This window comes from Hesperophylax consimilis, chromosome 7 (genome assembly GCF_061612785.1).
Source record: "Hesperophylax consimilis isolate HC1 chromosome 7, BYU_Hcon_1.0, whole genome shotgun sequence".
NCBI lineage: Eukaryota > Metazoa > Arthropoda > Insecta > Trichoptera > Limnephilidae > Hesperophylax > Hesperophylax consimilis.
In genome coordinates, this window is record NC_142842.1 from 14,484,057 (window position 1) to 14,504,412 (window position 20,356).

Genomic DNA, 20,356 nt, shown 5'->3' on the forward strand with positions numbered 1-20,356 from the left:
AAATAACTAAAAATATCAATATAATTCTTTAAACGTTACGTAGATTTAGTTCAAAATATGAAGCTTGTAACAAATCACTTATTATTATTATTATCAATTAACTTCTAATCCTGCACAAACCACATTTGTTAATGCCAAATCTGAGAAAGCTTTTTCGTCTTCCAAAACAAACACACAACTACTTGTTAATGGGCTCGTCTTGTTGGTTGAGGCTTCTAAAAGCTCTTCTTTGTATTTCCGTACGTGTGAAAAGTAAAACAAGAAGTTGGCTTAGAATTTATCTTACAGTTAGTGCGCTCGCCAGCAGGTTCAGGATCAAACCCTTAATAAGTATTATTCTGATTGTGGGCTCTCGTTTAACGACGGTGTTAACTTACCCTTTGATGATAAAAATAATTTTTGGTTTTATTAATAGATATATGAAAATTACTTCTACCAAAAGTAAATATGTTAAATAACGTAATCTATATATCGGGTAAGTAACTCCAAAGGCTGTGCACTGGGCAGTGCGCGGGGAGAGGCTAGGCCTAAGACACCGAATTGGAGAATAAGAAGAAGAGGTGAAATGAAGGATATTTTTCTGATTCTACTAGGTACATCCGACGAACTGACAGTGCCTGTATGTAAATTTGTCTTTAGTTTCCATGCAAGAAATAGCTGTCCTTAATATTAAAAAAAACTAATTTATTTTTATTTGTTTAAACACATTGCACATTTCAACTGCAATTTCGATTCGGAATAATTGTCTTACCATTGCCAGGCCTGTTTTTTAAACAAATTTTTCAATATCAAATTTAGACAGTTATTTTCATCTTATTTTGAACGTCTAGATGGAAAAATTTTATCGAAAAGTATCAAAATTCTGCTTTAGGGGGTGGGAATGGGAATGAGTTGATTTTTCGAAATCTCATGGAGACCGTGACTTCATCTTGTTTTTTTTCTTATTTATCACTAAAAACAATACAGTATTATAAACATACATACTATTCCAGTTAACATTAGACATATACGAACATTGAGAGAAAATGTGTATAAAGGAACAGTAATGAAGGTACAATTATAGTAGGTATATTTATGTTGAATATTTTTTACCTGCCTCACTGCCTCACTAGGCGAACCTATATTGAGGCAGAATTTTTACGATGTCTATGGTTTACCAATACATATAGAAAATGAGGTCCTATAAAACTATTTATTTATTCGTATTTTTGAGGTGTGCAAATTTTAACCAATCTTGGAATAAAACTGTAGATTTGCATAAAAATCAAATAGTGTCACTCGCCCGCCACAGATACTATCATTAATATAACTATATATGTTTCCTGCGTTCTTCGTGTCCAGAGTTAAGGTATACTCGAAAAAATAAAAATAAATGTAAGAAAAATCGAAGAGAATTTTTATGTATGATGCAACAATAAAATTAACATTCAATAACCAATTCGAACTATATTGAACGCGCCCAGATATTTTAAGTTTGGATGAGGAAAGTGGCCCTTTAGTCCTTCCCCGAGGTAGGCGGTATGGCTGTAATGGAGATGTGTCGTAAATCGTATATCAATTTGATTTACGGTTAATAATATACGAGCCTTGGTTTACTTATGGAAATTTAATAACTTAATCTGATTCGCGACAGCTTTTATTTTATGATCTTGCTCGTGGGTGGTTTTCAACATCCATAGATATAAAAACAGTTGAATTGTTTTGTTTTTTCTATAAAGTCTCATTTAATTATGTAATGTAGGTAAGTAACGCCATTAAAAATACATTTCAATGTTTTCTAGTATATTTTTGTATCTTTGAATAATTATATTTATAATATTATATTTTTTAATTATATTATGAGTTTTGAAAAAAAAATTAAAATTTTAACCCAGTAAAAGTTTTCTTGAAATCCGTGAAATCTGGTGGTGGTACCAATGCATAATTTTTGAGTTATTTTATAAATAGGTATTATTCGATCTGTAAAAATGTTTTCTAATATTTTAAAAGTAGTTTTTTAGACATTTACTACAAAATGAAACATCTTTCAAGCTGCCAGGCCAGTGCCGGATCTAGGGGGAGGTCAAAGGGGGTAAGCGCCCCTTGTGGAACATCCATGGAGAGTGGAAGGAGTAAATAGATCTTGTAACCTTTACTACAAAAAAAATGGTGGGGAGGAGGGTAGACAAAAGTTAACTTTGCCTTTCCCAAACTATATATCTAGACACACCACAGATGGTAGCGGGAACTGCACACAATCAAGTTTTTTCATTACGAAAATACAATCAAAACTGGTTGGCTTAATCATTTTTTAGCTTGGTCGTGATAAACGCCATCTGTCGAAAAGATCAGAAACTATTGAATTACTCTTCAAAGTTGATATAGGCATACAATCTTGTTTTTGAAGGCGGTCAAAAGAGGCACTCAAATGTTTCAAACATAAATAAATTCACATGATAATTATAACACATAAATGTTTTATTATCTTCCTTTTTAAGTAACAAAGAGATATAATGATATCCTCAATGGAATCTCCCGTGCTAAGGATTTTATTTTCTTATTATTAAAATTTAGCAGTATGAATAATATTATGTAGTTTTTTTTCTGAATTAATTACAAATATATTACAAATTGTTTTTTGTGCAGTTGAGTGTTTCGGTCTCAGTCGTCTGTATTTTGTGTCAGTAATTTTTGTATTTCTAATCTAGCTTTTTATTTGAGATTTAAATGTTATAATATTATTGTGATTTTTAAATAAGAGACAATATATTACGTCACAGATAACCTTTTAGATATGTTTCTGATTTCTCGACCCGACTGCTTTTAGCAGTCGGGTCATTCTAAGTTGCCTTGTATGAGAAAACGGTTCCATGCTAACTCAACACAGTGACACAACACACCTTTAAAAAGTGATATAAAATTATGAAAAAAATGCGATGAAAAAAAAATTTAAACCTAACCTAACCTAACCTAACTTAACCTAAACTAACCTAACCTACTTAACCCAGTTAATAAAGTTTTTGTTTCATCACTTTCCATGACTTTTTATAACTTTTTAAAGATGTGATGAATTATCATTTTGATGATTTATCCGGTCACCTGTAAGAACATGGTACTTACGTAAGAATGTTCCGTGTGCTTCTAGTCTAATGTTGATCTAAGGGACTTTAAAAATAGTTGGCTCGAATATAATTACGTACAGGGACGTACTTAAAGAGCTCCCGAGCCATTTGAAATGCTTCGGCGATGTTTTCCTAAAGTCGCATACATTGCCTTCCTTCTGAGGGATCGGGTGGCAAATCGCAAAGAAAGATTAAACGATTACAAGTGCAAGATTAGTACAAGACAAGTAACAAATATCAAGAATAATTAATCCACCCACGAAATTATATTGCTTTATAAATTTAGATTGATCAACCGTATTATTACCGACCTTTTCTATTTTTTTAGTAAAATAATAACTTTATTATTTAACATTTCTTAATGTATAGATTAGAACTAACTTGCATCGTGATCGTTTTACTATCGACTTTTATTAAAACGATATATAACATAACGTTATAATTATTCAATAAATTATTTTATATAGATTGAGTAATTGATTACTAACTGACATGAACAATACTTTTTGTAAATGTCGACTTTTATTGAAGTAAATAAGCTTTTGGTGTGGCAAATAACAATATAATTTAGGTCATTTTGCAAAACAATTACATATTAGCATCTGCACAGGTACAAAAGTGCTATATGAAATTTTTCGATCATTATTTTGAACGTCATTTACTCAAAATTGTAATTTTCAAAGAGCATAAATCTGATACTAGTTTATAATAACTCCGGTAAGTATGCACTAATATGGAACAAAGATGAAACATTAAAAAATAAGGACGAATAGTGAATAAAAAGGTAAGATATAAAATAATGACGAATAGTGAATAAAAATGTAGAATATAAAATAATGACGAATAGTGAATAAAAAGGTGGAATATAAAATAATGACGAATAGTGAATAAAAAGGTAGGATATAAAATAATGACGAATAGCGAATAAAAAGGTAGGATATAAAATAATGACGAATAGTGAATAAAAATGTAGAATATAAAATAATGACGAATAGTGAATAAAAAGGTGGAATATAAAATAATGACGAATAGTGAAAAAAAAGGTAGGATATAAAATAATGACGAATAGTGAATAAAAATGTAAGATATAAAATAATGACGAATAGTGAATAAAAATGAAGATTAAAAAAATTAATATGATGATGAATTAAATAAACAAAAACTAAAACACCTTTAAATTTTTAAAATGCTTTCTTTATTATAATTTAAAACAATACAACATTTTACATTATTACAAACATTGTTGTACATTTCAGAGTGTTTTCTAAATCTACATTAATAGTTTTATAAAAAAGGTCGAACTATTTTTGATTAATATAACTCATAAACAGTAGTACGGTAATAATTTATGGAATTAATATTTTATAACACCTTTATATATATTACGCAAGTTAAAAACATTTAAAACAAATTTATACTCTACGGATAATATTTCTACAATATTTTATACAATATTTTTACAATTTGCATTCCTTTATTGCGTATTTATTTAGAAAAGATTGGTCATCTAAAATCAAAGGGAAATCTTGCAACTATTTCTGTAACTAACAATACATTATTTTAAAATTATGAATATGTAAATGTTTTAAATCCACCACCAAATTATGTTAATGAATATCACAGCTACATTATATTGAACTAAAGCTGTTTGCTTAGGGATTCTAAAATTATAAGAACATTACAATAGTAACTATATTTTTGTCAAATTTAATATGGATAAATAAAGAGAACACAACATTTGTTAAAACCACCAAGATTATGTATGCATATCAAGATTATGTATGCTTATCAAGATTATGTATGCATATCAAGGTTATTTATGCATATCAAGATTAAGTATGCATATCAAGATGATAAGGTTGTTACAAATAATATCTTATTTTTTTACAATAATATTCCAGTTTTATTTGGTGAATCTGAAATAAGCCATAGTCTTTAGTTCTCCTCTAATAAAAACAATAAATATTTCCTATAAAACATCTGCTCTCAATACTAATAGGTATTGTATGATTTATCTTTGTAAAGAGAAATAACATTATGAAATAATGGTCCAACAAATAATGTATTACCGAAGACGGAAAACTAATCTCCCACATATTTCAGTAAATGGATTCCAATGGACCGACTTTATATTTCCTTTCACTGGGCAATAAATAAATGAGTCGGAAAATTTCCAAATCTCTGAGGAGGGATCATTCTAGAAATCACAAATACCCGACGCTGGACGTGCCTAGGCTTAATTCTGTGTATCAATTTTACCCGTTTTTAGAGGGTCTCCTCGAAAATGTGATTCGGCTAGATGTAATAAATAGTGGATGCGATCGGTAAATCGTGATTGGAGCAAATTCGGGCTGGTTAATTCTACTTGAGAACCGACCCTTTAAAAATCTGCGTCGTAAAGATTCACGGAGAATTATTAATAAATAATGACACAGAATAAATAAATTAGGGAATATGTTTGTACCTAGTAGCAAACTAAGCAACTAGTGGAGCGGTCTGAGTAAGTAAAGAACCGTTTTGGTGGAAACAAATCCAATTACGATACAATGAGGAAAAAACTTAGAACTTCTGACAAAACTATCGCAATAACTGGTTTCCCGATATTAGGTGGGCAGACAGAGGGCCGTATATCTAACTGACATCCCAATCCTATTTTCTATCACTAGTTCAGTAAGTTCAGGTAATAGTCCTGAAGGGATTTGTGGAAGGTTCCGACCTAAGCTGGCCGCTCTGCCGAAACAATATTTATGTCCAAAGATTTCCTTTTATTCGCCGCCCATTATATATTTTTATAGTTAAGCGCACAGTTGACTGAAATTGTTTTTAGACCAACCGAGATGCTCGTAGCTGTAGGACGTAGAAACAGTTTCGTAGCGTTCTTCATTACTTGAATTTTGAAATACAAATCATTATTACAGACCGAATAACCCTGTTTTTAATTTTAAGCAAATTGAAACAATTTAAAGTAATTATTTCAAAGCTACACTTTATTTATGAGTTATTAAAAAATAGTATTCATTCTTTTTTACAATATTTTTTTCACCCTTCTTGGGTGTTCTAGGCCATACTTTCAAATAACGGAGATAGGGAAGGTAAATTCATAAGTTTATGTTCGAAATTACGAAATTTGCCCATTTAAACATTACATGGAAGATTGGAGTCAAGTTCAGATTAAAAGAGATGAGATGTTGAACGGAGGGAGAAAATTTAAGATAAGGATTGAAAGTGTGAGTCTAATGTTATGTGAACTCAAGATCCATGGCTTATTTATATCACAAATCCATAAAATAATTTTAATTACATCGATAAATTTCGTTCGGAAGCAATCACATTCGTTATCAGGACTCTTAAGATCTTTGGTTTGGGGATGTGGATCTGGGGGCAGGTGCAAGTTGCTAGTTGCGAGTCATCATGCCGTTGATCATGATGTTTGCGAGGGCGTTTCTGCGCTTGCGCCAGGCACCCATCCCCTGCGAGTGGTACTGCAGTTGCTGGCACCACTGCTTGGTCCGGGCACTGTCCTCGGCCTAAACAACAACAAAAATCAAGTATTATTAATTAATAAATAGCTTTTGTTTAAATATTTTTTACATACGAGGTATACTTTTTTTAAGGAAAGCTAACGCTTTAAACGTAGGCCTAAAATAGTCCTAATCCTCTAGTTCTACTTTTACAAATATGTTGTGTAAAAATATAAAATTGTTAGTAGGTATGTATTTTAATTAACATACCAAATAATTTGTTTTATGATTTAATTGTTGTGTCCTCTTTTGTTAAATATTATCTCTCTTAAATACACAAGTCCATCAAACTAAGCAATCTCGTAAAACTTCAGCTTCAACAAAATACTTTGACTTTTAGCGTGATAGATTAACAATGGGAACTGATATATTAATCAGCATGGTTGGATAATATGGACCCCGATCTTGAGTTTCCACATTATTTATTAACAAATTGGTCTCTACAATACTCGACACCTAACTTCATTTATGGGAAACCTAATAGGTGAGCTCATACACTAATATCAAGGACATTATAGACTTTACTAATATCAAGGATCATTTTTGCACCTAATATTTGACCTAAGACAACATAATAGCAACTATAAATGAGATTAATACATAAAGCATGTTTCAAACTCGTTTTTCAACTCATGTTCGAGTGAAAATGAAAAAAATATTATTTTGAGAACACACTGTAAAACTTTTCAAATAACTATATATTACGTAAAAGTATTCAAATTCGATATTTAGTATTTAAGTTCATAAGCAAGTCAAAAGGAAGTGTAGGTTTGTAATACTAAGGACATGTTGTTTCACAGAATTCATCAATTCAAGTTTTTTTACTACATCATTACGGGCCATTTGTTTCATAGGACTGAAATAATAACAGAACTTTAATTGAACTTTAACAGAACTTGAAAATTAACTTAGAAATTCGATGAATTGTTTAAATTCTGTGGAACAACCCGTCCTATAAGTGTTTTGGTCCCTCAGCTCTAAATTCGTGACTTGAAAAATCTGTCACAAACAGTTACGTATATAACACGAACGTCTCCATTTTATATGAACATATTTTGAAAAGATTCTCAAAACAAACGTTAAAAATGTTGAATAGTTGGGTGAAGTAATATTGATATAGGTACCTACGATGTATTTTTTAGCAAAAAATACGAAAAATCTTCTAATAAAGTGGAATTCTAGCATCCTAGACGTCCAACTTGCAAAGAATAACATCCCGGATGTTTGGAAACAATATTTATTTAGTCGTAATCAAAATACAGATTGTTTTCGAGGGGAATGTTTGAGCGCCCGGAATCCTGTTGTTTGGCAAACAGCTTAGCAGCTCTGAAGATTGGTTTGCAAGGAACATCGCTCGCAGGCGTTCGGGCTAATGCGAGGCGGGTAGATCAACGGCCGGAAAAAATCAAGAGATTGAGTAAACGAACCAGAGGAACTTAATGTTTCGTCGATTTATAGACTGTTTGAAAATATTAATTATTTGGCCATCTCTGTTGTCGAGTGGTAAGACTCTCGACTACGAAACTGGAGGTGGCGGCTTCAAATCTCGGCATGCGAATTTTATTTATTTAATCTAAGTTGCTTAGAAGATAATAAATATATTATTTTAGAAGATAATCTCAGTATCGCCCTGGTCGAAGACCACCATTCTGAATTCAAATGTTGTTTGAAATAGCTTTAGAAGTGTTTGGAGAGCAGAACTGAATAGCCAGGCACTTCCCCCACTCTCCCCACTAACTTCAGCGTCAAACATACCCCAATTGGAGATGCCATTGTCTCTCTGGCTAGCTCACGGTTTGGAGCAGTTGAGATCCTTGCGCGGTATTTAGATTTTTTATAAATACATTTTGATATTATTCAATACAAGCTGTATCCAAACGTAATCACTGTTTTTAATTTAATAAACATGTTAACTACCTAAACTTTATCAATTTGTTTATCCTAATTTAATAGGTACATGCTATTTTGAAGATTTTAAAATGTTGGTACAAATACTGATAGGAACAACAAAATATCAGTATTTAGTCTAACTAACTAACCATCACGCCATTTCCCGGTAAATGTTAGGCAAAACGAATGAACCACAACAGAACTTTGTCTTCGCAAACATTCCTTGCTTCATTCACATTCATGCATCAATGTCATAAAACATACTTGACATACGCATATATATATATATATATATATATTGTCCTCTTCCCGTATTATGTTGATCCAGTTAGAAGTTGTTAGACTAAGTTGATCCACCTTTAACACCATATAACTTGGCTATTATGGAATACATCTGAATGAATTGACAACAGTGGTACAATAATTATCAATGTTGCCAGTTTGCCAGAAAAACCATTTGATATACTGTTAATAAAATTTACAAAATTTGTATGGAAATCGGATGCATAATTTATGTTGATCTACCCAAATTGGCATACTTATGTTGATCTCATATATATTGATCTATTCCCGTAGTATGTTGATCTACCCAAATTGGCATACTTATGTTGATCTCATATATATTGATATATTCCCGTAGTATGTTGATCTACCCAAATTGGCATACTTATGTTGATCTCATATATATTGATCTATTCCCGTAGTATGTTGATCCAGGTAAGAAGTTATTAGACAAAGTTGATCTGTGTCCCTATATATGGTTTTACTAAATGAACCAATCAAGGGGCAATCGGTGGACTGTTCAGTGTTCATCACAAGGTTTTATGTGATTCCGTAATCTTTTGTGATATTGAACTCAAAGTATTAGTCTCTAGAGTCGAATATCGCATGAAATGACTGTGAAATGGTACCGTTTCAAATCAAAATGACGTGTGTTGCTTGAATTGTTTATAAGAAATGTATGCGTATTTAGATCGAAACGAAAATTTCACAAAAACAAATCCATAAAAAAATCATAACTTAGCAGGGGTACACGGGTTCATAGGGTGAGGTTTGTCTAGGTCCTGGCGGCGGATGCGTTTTCCCATCTACTGCGTGGCGGGCCGGATCGAAATAAACTGGTTGAGGGATACCTTTCGACCATAAAAATCCAAAATGGCGGCAAAAGGAATAATGTTATATAGGAAATTTTGAACCTGTATCTTTTACCATCTCTCCTGATTACGCTTCGTGACTTAGTAGGGGAGGCCGGGTTCTTGGTTATAATGGGTAATTAATGGATGATTGGACGCGGTTGGAGCTAACTAAAAACTGTCCAAAGAAGCGAAGCTAGCAGTCCACAAAGGAGTGCTGGTACCTACCCTAATATATGGAAATGAGGCATGGAATTGGCAGAAGAAGGCTGAAAGTAGACAGAATACTGTAGAAATGAGATCCCTAAGGCATATGTGCGGTAAAATCATGTATGACGAAATGTGCGTATGCTGTGTCTATTCTACAGGTATTTTATAAGAGCCTGTTAAAAGGAGCTAGCAGCATTGATCCTCGGTGCACTGTGCACGTGCTTGATACTCGACAGACACGAGCGGAACACAGGTTCACAGTAAAGTTGATGTTATCTATATATGAACGGGTCGTTTCTCCGACTCGTTTTACCGTAAGTCGGCTCGCATGTGGAACGAGCTATCAGCATCTGTTTTTCCTCCTCCATATAATTCGCGCCTCTTTAAGACCAGCATTAATAAATTCATTCCTACAGCCCCTACCTTAACCCGCCTCATAACGCTGCCCAACCGGTTGGCGACATAGTTTCTCTTTATTTAGAGTGTAAAGACAGGGGCGCTCTAGTGAGAGGTGTCACATAAAAAAATCAAACCGCCGAATTTTAATATGGAGACTTACAAAATGATCTATATTATAAATTATAACCAATGAATCCACCCATCTTTTATCGATTATCACCTTTTAATAGGATTTAAAAAAAAATCATAGGCTTTATAATCGCACAACTCAACTCAACTTCAAATATTAATATTCTGTATAAACGATTGTTACATCTTACCGGAGATGACCGGATAAATCATCAAAATGATTATTTTGTATGTCTTTATATTCAAATTGGCAAGTATGATTTTTTTATGTGACACCTATCACAAGAACCCCCCTGTCTTTACACTTTAAATACAGAGAAACTATGTCGCCACCCAGTTGGGCAGCGTTATAAGGCGGGTTAAGGTAGGGGCTGTAGGGACGAATTTATTGATGCGGATCTGAAAGAGACCCGTATTATATGGAGGAAAAAACACACACACGAGCGGACTTACGCAAAAACGAGTTGGAAAAACGACCCGTTCTCATAAAGACAACATCAACTTTATTCTGAACGTGCGTTCCGCTCGTGTCTGTCGAGTATCAAGCACGTGCACGGTGCACCGGGGAACAATGCTGCTAGCTCCTTTTAACAGGCTCTAATAAAATACCTGTAGAAAAGATTTCGTCATACATGATTTTACCGTACATATGCCTCAGGGATCTCATTTCTACAGTATTCCGTCTACTTTCAGCCTTCTTCTGCCAGTTCCATGCCTCACTTCCATATATTAGGGTAGGTACCAGCACTCCATTGTGGAGTTTCGCTTCTTTGGACAGTTTTTTGTTATCTCCAACCGCGTTCAATCATCCATTGATTACCCATTTTAAATAATTACCCATTATAATCAAGAACCCGGCCACCCCTACTAAGTCACGAAGCGTAATCAGGAGAGGTGGTAAGAAGTTCAAAATATGCCATATAATATTATTCCTTTTGCCGCCATTTTAGATTTTTATGGCCAAAAGGTATCCCTCAACCAGTCTCTTTCGATCCGGCCCGCCACGTAGTAGCTGAGCAAACGCAACAGTGTACCCCTGCTAAGTTATGATTTTTTTATGGATTTGATTTTTGCGAATGTTTCGAATAGCTCTAAAGATGATTCTTTTAAAATCATCTCATATTTAATATTATAAAACAATATGAACGGAAGTCGGCATCTTTCTATAAAGCATAAACTAAAAAAACAGCTACAAGGTGGTTACAAATGCAATTATATGTAATCAATTTGTTCGATTATATTTTATGTGAAGTTGTTTTCACAGTGGCCCAATGAATATTATATGGGGCCAATTGAACCAATTTGACTTTAAGCATTTTCTACGTCTTGCGATAAAAACTTAGGCTTACGATAAAAATACTCATAATCAACGGCAGAAAACTAGTTGTCTACCAAATTCTTATTTTTTTAATCTCATATAAATTAAGCTATATACTCATAAACCGATCGAGTGAAAAGCTGCAATGATCCCGACCCCGGGGTCATTGCAGCTTTTACGGAATGACGAGGAAAATAATATTTTTTAATTAGTTGAAAAAATTACTTTTCAAAATTTCAATTATGTTTAACGTAATACACTATCTGGCCTCAAGTAAATCAGTTTTATCACGAACCGTAACTATTTAATGTAATAAAATAACAAAACAAATTAATTTTAATATGATAGTTTGCTTTAATCTCAATAAAAAAATAAAGAGAAAAAGTTTTTTTTTATGATTGAGATAAAACTTTCCCCCAAATAACATGTATATATATTGATTAAAATTATAATAGCACCTTCACATTAGGAAAGAGAGGACAACGAACAAATAAGTACATTGACTAAGTGTTACGGACGGACATGCACTTGAGCTTATAAAACTTGGGAGCTGTACTCACAGAAACTGGAGTTTAATTGTAATACGGGGTCAATTGTACCGGTATAATCATCCCCCAAAAACATTAACATAGAAACCATATAAACTACTAAATGCGGTTTAAAGCTAACGAATCCACCTAGATTTAATCAATAATCCCGTATTTTTAGATTCCATAAGTACCCACTCTATTGTGTACCTAGAGGTAAAACTAAGATATTGCACAATATTGGCAAAATATGGCAGAAATGGCTCCAGTGGATAAGTAATAAAACGTATTTTATAAGCACTTTTAAAAATAAATTGTCTAAAGAAACAGATAAATTCTTAAAACAATTATGAATAAAGTACATTCTGGAATCGTTAATAAGTCGTTTTGAAATATTTCGTCGTGTTTAGTAATCAATAGTATCGCGGTGGCAAGACGCAGAATTCCATAGCCGTTGATTATCAAAGACAAAACAAATAAAATTATAATTATTATATGGGTTAAATGCATTATAATCAGGGTGTTGTCACATCCCGGCAGCTTAGAGTAATAATATTAATAATAATACTCTAAACCCGGCAGTCCGCAGCTGCATTGTTTTAACAACGAAGTTTTGGTCTGATCACATTTTCAATACAGTATTATTTTGAAACGAAAATAGTTTTCATACAGAGAATATACAAATAAACCTTTTTTGTGTATAAAAACATATCCACCTTTAAGTTAATATGTAGTGTGATATGATTTGTATTTTTTTATTAAACACTAAAGCATGAAGCATGAAGGAATTATCAAAATTTAAATAAAATATATTGAAGTGTTTTATCTTATCTTTTAGTTGGTATTACTATAAACTGCACGTGTTAGTTCTACTTCTGCCATTTGTGTGCTAAAAATACTTTATTCAACTTCTCGAAGTTAGCAGCTGTGGCTTTTTGTAGGAAATATGATATCTGATTATAATATTTGTTTCATTTTTTACAAATAAAAACTTGTGTGAATACCGCACCAGAGTCATACAGTCCTAACCGCTCCCGTCTGGAGCCAGTGAGACTATGGCATCCTCAAAGGAGACCTCGAAGGAGATGAGGAGGAGGAAGGTGGGAGAGAACCTGGCTATTCAGATATGGTCACCAAACACTAATTGTAAAATAGTGCAAATTAATTTTAATAAAATTTATTTGAACCCGCGACCTTCGGATTGCTAGTCGAGAGCCACCTCAAGTAGTTTGATATGTTTGGTGACTTAGCAGGAGTGCCCGGGTTTATAGGGTGAGGTTTGTTCGGTTCTTGGCGGCGGATGCGCTTGCCTACCAAATGCGTGGTGGGCCGGATCGATTTATCCTCTTTCAACACATCGCCTTGCAACGCAGTAGGAGAGTTGGATTTTTATGTTTATCACTCGAACACACTGACCCCCAGATTACTACCCACCCATCATACCTATTTCCTTCCCAGAACTCACTGTCCTTCCTTTCTTTCAAAATACCCCAACACAGCTTTCACAAAGATGACATAGGCCTTGAGAGTTAAGATTTTCCTAAGGGCCTCCTGTGTGGAGACGATGTAAAAAAATACAAAAAATAAACAACTATCTCGCTAAATTGTATTGGTTATCTAATAAATGGTTCCCGGGGAGGCGGTATACATAATTGTAATAATTCTCGAGGGCTCTGATGTACAGACATTATGGCTCCTGTTGATTGACGAACATATACTAAAACATCGTTGGTTGGAATCGGTGCTTGAAATGACTTTAGCCATGTTTAATAAAAAACAAATTGGAATAAATTTTTCAGCAATTTTAATTTAAAATTTGAAAAATTAAATTCTCACCAATCTAATCGCCGCAATTTTAATAGGCACAAATTATGGATATTACGCTTTGTTTCAACTTAATCATTACAAGAAACTTACGTCGGGAGAGATGGTAAAAGATACATTAAAATAAAATTTGATTCAATCAATGTTCAAAATTTCTCTTTTAAAATGACTCAATGAACCTCACCCCATGAACCCGGGCACCCCTGCTTAGTCACGAAACGTAGTAAATGAAGCATTAAAGTTATATTTTTGTTTAATCAAGTTCAAAAGATTTTTTTAGCATGGATTTGACGTTTGCGAAAGTTCCATTTCAATGTAAGTACTCGTGAGGCAGTCTATCCTCTGTAAGTATAAAGTCATTTTCATAGAATATGGATGTACTAACAGGATCTAAAAAGTACGACAACGCGCGCGAAATTGGCGGTTAAGTTACAACGCATGCAAGCCGTCAAGTTTGTCAGAAATATATAGATCAACAAAATAAATCGTGTAAAATGTATATGCGACCGAAAAATGGGCGTGGCTTAAAGCTAAATCTCGATGACACAAGTTGATCTGTAGGGATTTACATATGTATGCCAGCTTGGGTAATGGATCAACATATCCGGAGTGGATCAACAAATGCAAACGGATCAACATATACCTGGCGTACCGTCGCTCGAGATCAACATAGTACGAGAGGGGATAAATATATATATATATATATATATATATATATAGAATATATATATAGATATAGAATATATATATATAGAATACACACAATTTCGAAAATTGCACTCATTATTATTATTTCATTTCCCCAAATGATTTAACACAAACCACTTAAAGATTCGTTGTAACTTCACACATTTTTCCAATAAACGACGCATTTGACATAAATGGAGATGACAACGAACCTCTAAGTTGTAGGACCATATATAAACGGTTCCTTTACAAATCAGAACAAACTTAAAACCTTACCTAATCTCACCTAGAACCTAGTAATTTTTATCACTTTTTATGACTTTATATTTCTTTTCAAAAGAGTTCTGATTTGTCCGGTTACTTAGTGCGCGCCGTACAGCGAAGAAAATATGTCTTATTTCAACACGTGCTAGTAATAAAAAGTTGTCTTAGGTCTTTAGTGTTAATAAAAAATAAAGTTATAAAATTCATGTTAACATCTATTCAGCTTCAAAAAATACTTAAAACTGATTTTTGTGAATTATTCCCAAGTAACATGCGAGGAAAGAGTTATAATTACATTAATTGTTTATTTAGAATCAAAAGAAGTTATAACATTAAGAATTGATATTATTTATTGAAAGTATTAATAAATAATAAATAATTATTAATTATTTTGATGTTTTAGATACAACAGAACTTTTCGTTTCTAGCACTGGATGGAATTCTGAAGAAAAGAAAATCGACCCACCCTAAAGCACAAGCAAAGAACAGTGACAAAACAGAACATGATAATGTTTGGTTAAGTTAGGTAAGGCTTAGATAGGTTAAGTTAGGTTTGTTTTTTTTTTTGTTTTTTTTTTTCTTCACTTTTCTTCAATAATCTGTTAATATTGCGAACGATGAAACCAAATGTTTTGTACTACGATCAGGTTAACAGAATAAATTAAGTTAATTGTGTATCACCTTAAAAATGAAGGTGTCCTTAGAGACAATCTCCTGCAGCTCAAAGTAGTCGTCCCAGTCGCTATCGGCGGCCACCACGCAGCGGTCCAGGAAGAGCGGCTCGCGCAGGAGGGCGGCGCGCCCACCCTTTTCACGCACCAGCAGGAGGCTCGCCTCGCGCACCCCCGTGTTGTGCGGGAAGCACGGCCCGAGGGCTCCGCACGGCTTGTACGCTGCTGTTGGCTAAACAAACAACATTACAATTTATTTTTAATGTCAAATTTTCGATAATATTAACAACAAGTCAATTAAACAAATCTAATCTCAAACAATATTCCTTTACGTTCACAAATACAAAACGCAAGAAATAATAACAATAATTTTCAATGACCGGAGTTGTTAAATAATACTCATTTTGGTAGGTGGGTATGGTTACTGACGCCCCGGGTACCATTTATTGAATAACCAACACCCCTGCCATAGGTCACGCTAAGTGGTTCTCTACGTTTGGTTACATGGAAGGGATGCCCGGGTTCATGGGGGGAGGTTTGTTTTGGTCTTGGTAACGGATGCGTTTGCCCACCTACTGCGCGGCAGGTCGTACGGTCGTATTTTTCCTTCCCATAACTTTCTCTCCTTCCTCTCCCTAAAAAGACCTCCCACACAGCATCCCCAAAGATCACATTGGCGCTAATGTTTTTTTTCCTCAAGGCCTCCTGGTGGAGCAAAGTAAAAAAAAATGCTTTGCGCTCAGAGCGCTCCACACGCTGTTCTTCAAAGTGTCAATGCAAAAAAAATATATATTACAAAAAAATATAATTTCATGTTTTTCTCTTATAATCAATCTCAATAATATTTTTAATCGATTTAAAAAAAAAGACATTTTACTTATAAACAAGTTCTGCTGTGTAATTATTATTACGGGTAACAGCTGTTTCTCCTTCTGAAGACATTATCAAATTGTTGTGAGGCCACTAACTAAAGATTTAAGATTTAAACTCTTATTATTTATATTACTTATAAATATTATTTGTACTACTTATATATTATTTATATTACCTATTAATATAGTTATATTACTTATGTATTTGTGTAAATTGTATAAAATTATTGACGGTTATTAATTACTATGTAAAGTTTCCCCACTTATTGTACTGGTTAAATTTGACTAAAGATCTTTGTTTCGCTTCGCTCTTCCAATAATATAACTGCGATTAATGATAGTGAATGACAAATTTGCAGACACGTTAATCCCGAATAGAGTAAAGGATTCCGAGTTAGAGTCTCGGTCGTAACCTAATCGTTTTATTTTGTGTCTTTTATGTCATTGAAAATATTGTTCGTTTTCAATAATGTAGTGCGATGATTAAAATACATTATTAAAACATATGTCCCCTTTCTCATGAAGTTATGTGAAAGAAATAAAGGTTACAAAATACCTTTCGGTGACAGGTCAATATATTCCAAATACACAAAAAAAATGTTTCAAATCTAGTTTTATTTTTATAAAACCATATATTGTACATTTAAATAAAATCTTTGCACTGTTTATACACACACGTTAATCAAAAAAGATAGGAAGTGCAAAGTTCATAATTCAGATAAATCTAAAAGATACATTGTGTGGACAGATAGAACACTTCGGCGCCGACCGTTTTATTGCTTTTTTTTTACTTAGAAAGTAGTCAGGTAATTAAATTTATAATTATAAATTCTAATTAATCGGACACGGACGATTCTAACAATAATACAAATTTCATTAGACGCCTACTTGAGTATTAATTATTGTCAGACATTTCAACTGAGTATTTCCTAGAGCTAAATGAACACGGATTAATTACGAGATGACAACATTAATTGTACTGTTTCTTTGACTTGACGAAAAAAAAAGTTAATAAATCTAAGCTCAACAAATACACAATTTCTCTAACAACCTGTTGCAAAGAATTGGAACCAATTAAATAATAAAATGTTACTATTGCTTTCAACAGAAAGAACTTAAAATAATATATAATTGGGTGTGGAGAAAAATTTGCGTGTTCTTTTAGAGTTGATGACAACGTTAATTATTGAATACTAGTCTCCTGATCTTGTCACTCTAGTTTCTTTTAAAAAAGTGAACATTCCGAGTACTCTCTACAGTTCTGAATGTATATTGTATATATTTCCTCTAAAGTTCTGAATATTCTACTGTAGGTAGTTAAGTACGGTTTAATTTTCTCCTGCTCTTAAAGCGAACAGTACTTATGGAGAATCACTATCCAATTTTACGGTTCCCACGGGAGCTCCATTCTCCAGCTCCACAGTCGGCAACACCTCCATTGAACAGAGAACATGTACGTGTTTGGTTCATAATTAACATACTCGATCTTGTACGAGTATCAGAGAAGCGGTTGACAGCGCTTTAATCCGTTATATAAGTTCAGAGATCTTTCTGCAAGAACATGAACATTATTATGAACGAATTCGACACCACCGTTAACTGAAATACCTGCATATTAACATAATACAGTGTATCATGTTGTGGTGGATTCGGGATTTGTGTCAACTCGAATTGCTAAACTTATCTTGATCCACATTTTGAAGCATACCTGTGAAATAGTTACTTCATTCGTTTGACTTAAATATTCTGTGCTAAGATGTCAACCAAAAAGTATAAAAAAATGTTTTTAACGATTTCATCAGGCGTTGGAACTGAAATGTGAATGCAAGAATACCAATAGTTTTTTACTCCGTAGTGTCATCATAATCACAATTGGCATTACAACACTCAACACTTGCACTTTGCTGGCTGCCTCTACTAATGTAGATGAAATGTCTCTACTGATCTCCTTCTCTCTCTGCCATTTCTCATGCCCAAAGAGGCAGATTCCTTCACCTTTCCGTGCAGAGCCTAGCCGAGTCGTTTCAGTTTAATTGTTATTGAAGCCAAATGAATGTCCCTTATCCTTCACCATTTCCTTGAATTATTCTTCTTGGGATCTTCTTCTATTCTTCGTCGAGATTACAATCCATTGTCTCAACATACTGAAAAAAATGTTAGTGTGTTAGTAATAGCAGGAGTGGGTTTTTTTTACCTTTCCGTTTGTAACGAGCAAGGCATTAATGGGTGTCAGCTTGATGGTCCGTCCTTTTCTCCAGTTATTGTCGTTAGGCTGGGTAAAAAGCAGTTTCCCTTCTATCGCGAACCTGGAATCAATTAATGAAAAGTGTTTAAATACTGTCATGATTTTTATTAAAGTTTTCCCTTTGCAAGCTTACAAACCTCATTGTAATATTTAATCATGGACAATGATAATTTCAACAACTCTAAGCAATCACACCAAAAAGTATGGAAATAATTGTTAAAGAATGACGGGATGTAATGATGTGACAATAGCTCAGTTGGTAGAGTGCCAGTCCTGGAAAGACTTGAAGACCTGAGTTCGACTTCCAGTTGTAATCTTTTTTTTTTCTGACTCTGACTATTTCATATTTTCATTGAGAAATGTCGATATTGTCTTGTTATTTATTAAATTTTGAAATACTTTTGAAACTGATGACAAAATTGTTTGTAATTTTACAGCTGAAGTCAGTCGGCAGAATAGCTTAAATTGCAAATATTATTTTTCGAAATATTCATTTTTTACTCTCTTAATAACGCGGGGGTTAGGATCGCAGAGGCCTATCTACATAAACATGGTTCTAAGATAATCGCAAATAAAGTTTGAATTGCTCATATGCCCAACTGCATGCTCCACCGATATGCCCAACTCAGGGGTTTGGGATCACAGGACCTATCTACAAAAACATAGTTTTGAGAAAAACGCAAATAAAGATTGAAATGCTCATATGCCCAACAATCTTCTCAACTGTATCTCTTAAACGGCTGTATGTTCGAGGTAGAGCTTCGTGTCAGCAATAAATATGATTATGGCCTTACCGAAACCAAGCTTAACTCAAAACACCAGTTTTTGTAACTAGGCCCCTGTGATTCTAAGCCCCCGAATGTTGGCACACATTTTGTAAAATGTTGTGTAATTCATATTTTATTCTTAAAATTAAATCCTGCTCAGCTTTTGTTTTATTAACATGGCCCTTGGAAATAAATGTTGTCTTAAGCTCTTCCTTCAAAGCTGTAGACTAATAATAAACCAACGAATTTTTAATTATAATCAATTAAATATTTTACCAAAAAGAGGAGGAAAATAAGTTATTAAATGTTATGTTTAATCAAATGAAACAGTAGCAATTTTTTGGAAGATTTACCATCCTTTTTATACAGTTGTATTTTTTACAGATGTTTTGAAATTTAAAGTAAATTACTATTTCTAGTGAGATAATATTGGTCACGATGATAATCATTTTTATAATGCCAAATACGCTATGAATGGATAAACTACTAACAACACTAAGCCGTTCATCCACTTGGATTCACAATTTGCTGTGCTTTGTAATTTGGAATCTTAACAGACATGAAGTTTTGATGACAGATGACATTTTTTGCGACAACGTCGAGAATATCACATTTACTAAATAATGTATAAAATATATCAAAAAGTGAACATGTACACTGTCGACACTACCTGAAAAAACTATTTAGATTTTGTTTTTTTATTACTTTCAAACATAATTGTCAAAATTCTAAAGGCGACAATAATAACGGGGTGAGTTCTAATAAGCTCCAAAGAATAGAGCACACTCAATCATTTTT

General features: G+C 33.3%; 1 protein-coding gene across 1 annotated transcript in view; it reads right to left on the minus strand.

Moving 5' to 3' along the window:
• Positions 1-4,341: 4,341 nt before the first annotated feature.
• The window catches only part of RhoGEF64C (Rho guanine nucleotide exchange factor at 64C), a 259,239-nt gene continuing 243,224 nt past the window's right edge, over positions 4,342-20,356 (minus strand). Inside the window, exons 9-11 of the mRNA XM_089633241.1 lie at positions 18,741-18,852; positions 15,685-15,906; positions 4,342-6,628 (exon numbers count right to left, since the gene is read on the minus strand). Of these exons, the coding sequence (XP_089489367.1) occupies positions 6,497-6,628; positions 15,685-15,906; positions 18,741-18,852 (466 nt within the window). The 3' untranslated portion in view covers positions 4,342-6,496. The remainder of the gene's footprint in view (positions 6,629-15,684; positions 15,907-18,740; positions 18,853-20,356) is intronic.